Consider the following 4,244-nt stretch of genomic DNA (forward strand, 5'->3'; position numbering starts at 1 on the left):
TCTTGGGTGCAGGTTCATCAATGTTTGGGCTCAGGCTCTGAGCTGAGGAGACCCTCAGGATGGAGTGAAGGTGTGCGTGCAATATACCGGCGGGCCAGATCTAATAGTAATTAAAAATGATCCTGCGGGTCGAAATGAAATCCACCAAGGGCCTGATTTGGTAGAGTTTGACACATGTGACTTAGGTAATGAATAACAGAAAATACCAGGTTCTTTGCAAAGAAGGTAAGAGAAAAAAAAATATGTTACGTAAAAGTGATGAGTCAAAAATATTGTTGCAAATTGTTAACCTACACCCTAATAATTAGTCCCCATTGCGCAATATATGTCAAGAAAAAGACTAAAAATAACACCAATACATTATGAATATATATCATACTGTGTTAGCCCCTTTAAACCCACTGCAGCGCCCTCTACAGGTCAGGCTGAATACTTATATATAGAGCCTATAATCAGTGAAGTGATCACAGCTGCAGAGGAGACAGTCAGGAAGCTAGTTTGTTAGTTTGTTAGTTTGTTGAAACTGTGTTGCACTATGTGGCTTCTGGTCTTCATCTGCATGCTTTCAGGTAAGAATGTAAGCATTCAAAAGTACAAATTGTGCCTAATAATAATAATAATAATGATTATTCACTCTTTCTTTTCATGCAGTCGTTGGTGGTGTCCCTATAAATGCAACACAGGAGGATACCAGTCATGCAACAGGTTGGTGTTCAATTGATTATTGTTTTTTTTTAAAGCATTTGATCAAATATAGAAATTATTAATGAGAAATTCCTTGTTTTTGTAGACAATGTTACTACGATGTCAGATGTGCAAAAACAAGGTAAACTGTAATGTTATACAAACTGAACATTCTGTTTTTATCTCTATTTATTTTTAAACTATGTTTCACTCAATATTTAATGTACAGGTAGTGTCATTCCCTTAAATGGCACCCAGAATATGACTCATCCTGCAACAGGTACGTTTATCAGATATTGAATTGAATGCCGTGTTTTAAAATGATTTGATTTAACCCTCAGATTTCTCTAGGTGTGTTGGTTTCAATGCTAGAGCCACAGCGATCCAGTTCAGAAACTCTAGAAGGTAAACTTTGAATACATGTGTAAAACAAATATAGTATTTCATAGATGCAATGTACAGTGACTCGTTTTATCACGTCGTAGGGCTTGAAGATGACGTGATTGTCCAAGAGGGAGACATTTTGATCCCGGTAAGAAGGACAACTTTTGTTTCCCACATTTCTTTAGGATGCAATGACATTCCTGGCCAACTGTTTTTATTATTGCAAAACAAAGAATAAAGACTCCTTAGCACCAAGGGGCGAGCCGGCACACTAAGGGAAAGCATTGAAGGGGAAATTAATAAAACAAATGAATTGAACTACAAATATTTAAACTAATACCAATTCTACCTTTGCCACTACTCCCCTCCCCGACTACTTTTTAGAATTATTAATAATAATAATAATAATGGTTTTTTTTAAGTCAGGAAGACGTTAAAGGTGGGTTAGGTAATTCACTTCAGAAACACTATCTGTGCACAGTGCACACACTTATCTCGTGCCCTCATTGGTCATGTGTGTGTTGGAGGAGGGGCTCTGTAAGCAAGTCTGAAGGAAGAGGCAGATTTTTTCCGGCTGTGTATTTTACCCATGGATGTATGAGACTAAAGACTTTACCTAAAAACCCCACCTTTTTAAGTTGTAAAAATAAGTCTGCAAAATTCTGCAATTGTTGATGGAAATTGGGCTCAAAACTGGAAAATTAAGACTATGAACAACCATATTTATAAATCCATGGAAGTGTTGAAAGTGTGGCGATAAAACCGAACCGTTGTTGCTGTTTATATTTTCAGGAGGACAGGAATGCTGTGCAGAACCTGTGGTTGGACGCCGTCATGCCGTACACCATCAGTCAGGAACTCAGTGGGTGGATTCTTTATTAACCCGCTCTAATGTTTGACTCATTGGCAACAAGTGATTAGCAACTGTTATGTTTTCATTCCAACAGCTGATCGAGCGCTTGACATCCACGCTGCCTTCAAGATGATCTCAGACGTCACCTGCATTCGCTTCACGCCTCACACCACAGAGCTGAACTACATCGAGTTCCGCAATGGCAAAGGGTGAGAGATGTTACTATTCAACCCAAAACTATTATTATTTCTCTCTTGTCTAGAGGTATTTTGATTTGTGTCTACACTCATAACTATCTAGTAGTAATATAACACTTGTGAACACCTTAAATATATTTTTTCTTTTCACATAAGGCAGCAAATGAAGGCAAACTCTTTTTGTTTTTTAAGTATTAGAAGTTCAAATACAAGTGTTGCTCTCGTATAAATAGCCTCGACTGAAGGTTATTTATTTGTATTTATTTCAGGGAGTTTCTCCAGTGGATATAGTTCCAATGATAACTGGGAAGATAGATTTTCTTGGGGTGAAAGTTGTGCAAATAACTCTCAGAAATAAGGTCCCATGGAGGTCCACCGGAAAGGGAGGCACTTCGCCTCTCTATACTGCAGCAACACGTGGATACATTTGGTTTAAGAAGTTTCTTTCTGCATGGCTTTATGTTACCAGAAGTAGGAGAGTAAATGCCTTTTCTTGTCTCTGCAGCTGTTCGTCCTACATTGGATGTGTAGGAGGAGCCCAGAAGCTGTACTCTGCCCCCTCGTGCTCTGTGGGTAATGTTTGCCATGAGATCATCCATGCTCTGGGTCTGCACCACGAACACAACCGCAGGGACCGCGACCAGTACATCTCTGTGGAGTGGAGCAACATCATGCCAGGTGAACACCTCACTGGGAGACATTATCCTGTATTAAGAAAACACAATAAATAGTTTTTCCATTTCGCATATTTTAAACAGCATATGTATTTTTGGGGCAATTCGATGTAGAAGTACATTGTAAGGTTTTAATGTTTTATTTTAGATGATACAAATCCTTAAAGGCACAGAAATAAAACATAAAATGGTGCTGTAGCTTAGGATGATTAGAACAAATCAACTCTATGTTCTGCAGAAATCAAGGTGTAATGAATAATTCCTGATTTTAAAAAGGGAAACGAAACAACTTCGAGGTGAAACAAGGAGACACTCAGAACCTGCCGTATGACCTCAACTCCATCATGCACTACGGAGAGTAAGTCTGAACCCATCCTCGTGTATTTCTTCCCCTGCATAACATTTAAAAAGAAAACAAATAATAATACCAATACAGGATGAATGAATTCTAACTTGGGAAGAACTGTATGTGATAATCCTACACAACTATTTAGTAAATTATCTTTTGTTTCAGGTATTACTTCAGTCAAGATGGCAGTCCGACGGTGTTGTCGAAGAGTAGCGGGGTGCAGATAGGTCAAAGGTCACACCTCAGTGAGCTGGATGTACTGAGGCTGAACTCACTCTACCACTGTGGTAATGACTAACCAACTGCGCTACTGTCAACATATATTACAGACGCATGCATAATCAAAACTGAAGTATAGTTTTCAGTTCATGCAAAGTATTCAAACTTTACTCAGACATGAGGAGGGACGCACTGAGCCACGCTGATGTTAACTGACATTAACCATGAGATTAATAAAGTTTTTGAAAATCCTACTCCGCTTGCTCTTTCCTTTTATTGAAAACGTATACCTACAAGCCCTAATGCATATTGTTTATTTATTTTTATAATGGTTAATATACCGCTCTGTGATCAGAAGTAACAATTTGAAAGTATTTAATTTCTTCATCTTTGAAAGGCACTGAAATACAAACATCAAAACATCTTTCTTGTGAAAACCTTTTTTTTTATTTTCAGAAAATGTGATCAATTCATCTAATTGAAAGCAAATTGGGGTCACTACTGGAAAGAATTATGCATGGCTGGATGCATATAGGGGAGAGTGGGGTAAGTTGAGCCATTTGTTAGCTATGCTGTTTTCTAAGCAAGGAGAAATGACCCAGTAAAAATGAAAACACACACCTATAGTTCAGGATGTCTCCTATCAATGGCAATGATAATAATTAATATTTGATCAAGGGCAGTGAAAATATTAGTTCTTAAAAAAAAAAAAAAGTCTTGTGGCTCAATTTGCCCAAGTGTAGGGATAAGTTGATCCAGGTCAGGGGGTAAATTGAACCACTGTTCAAACCTGGGCATACCTACAACAAATCTTAAAGGTAACTATAAACTATAAATAACTAAATACAACTAAATACAAGCTTAGTTTTTCAAAATGTTTAATA

The 4,244-nt window shown here is 37.7% G+C and overlaps 1 protein-coding gene across 1 annotated transcript; it reads left to right on the plus strand.

The window, feature by feature from the left end:
- The first annotated feature begins 481 nt into the window (after positions 1-481).
- Positions 482-3,614, plus strand: LOC117457779 (hatching enzyme 1.2-like). The gene is made up of 11 exons (XM_034098006.2): positions 482-569; positions 652-705; positions 791-826; positions 914-964; positions 1,036-1,089; positions 1,170-1,216; positions 1,861-1,930; positions 2,016-2,130; positions 2,624-2,796; positions 3,069-3,150; positions 3,307-3,614. Exons 1-11 carry the CDS (start codon positions 536-538, stop codon positions 3,437-3,439), a joined length of 849 nt encoding a protein of 282 aa, XP_033953897.1. The 5' UTR covers positions 482-535; the 3' UTR covers positions 3,440-3,614.
- Positions 3,615-4,244: the final 630 nt, after the last annotated feature.

Source organism: Pseudochaenichthys georgianus, chromosome 13, assembly GCF_902827115.2.
Source record: "Pseudochaenichthys georgianus chromosome 13, fPseGeo1.2, whole genome shotgun sequence".
Lineage (NCBI taxonomy): Eukaryota > Metazoa > Chordata > Actinopteri > Perciformes > Channichthyidae > Pseudochaenichthys > Pseudochaenichthys georgianus.

Excerpts from the sequence above, each read along its gene's own strand:
- LOC117457779 (XM_034098006.2), top strand. The coding sequence starts at position 536 with ATGTGGCTTCTGGTCTTCATCTGCATGCTTTCAG. Across the intron at positions 965-1,035 it reads TATGACTCATCCTGCAACAG|GTGTGTTGGTTTCAATGCTA; the intron begins GTACGTTTATCA and ends AGATTTCTCTAG. Across the intron at positions 2,797-3,068 it reads GTGGAGCAACATCATGCCAG|GGAAACGAAACAACTTCGAG; the intron begins GTGAACACCTCA and ends GATTTTAAAAAG.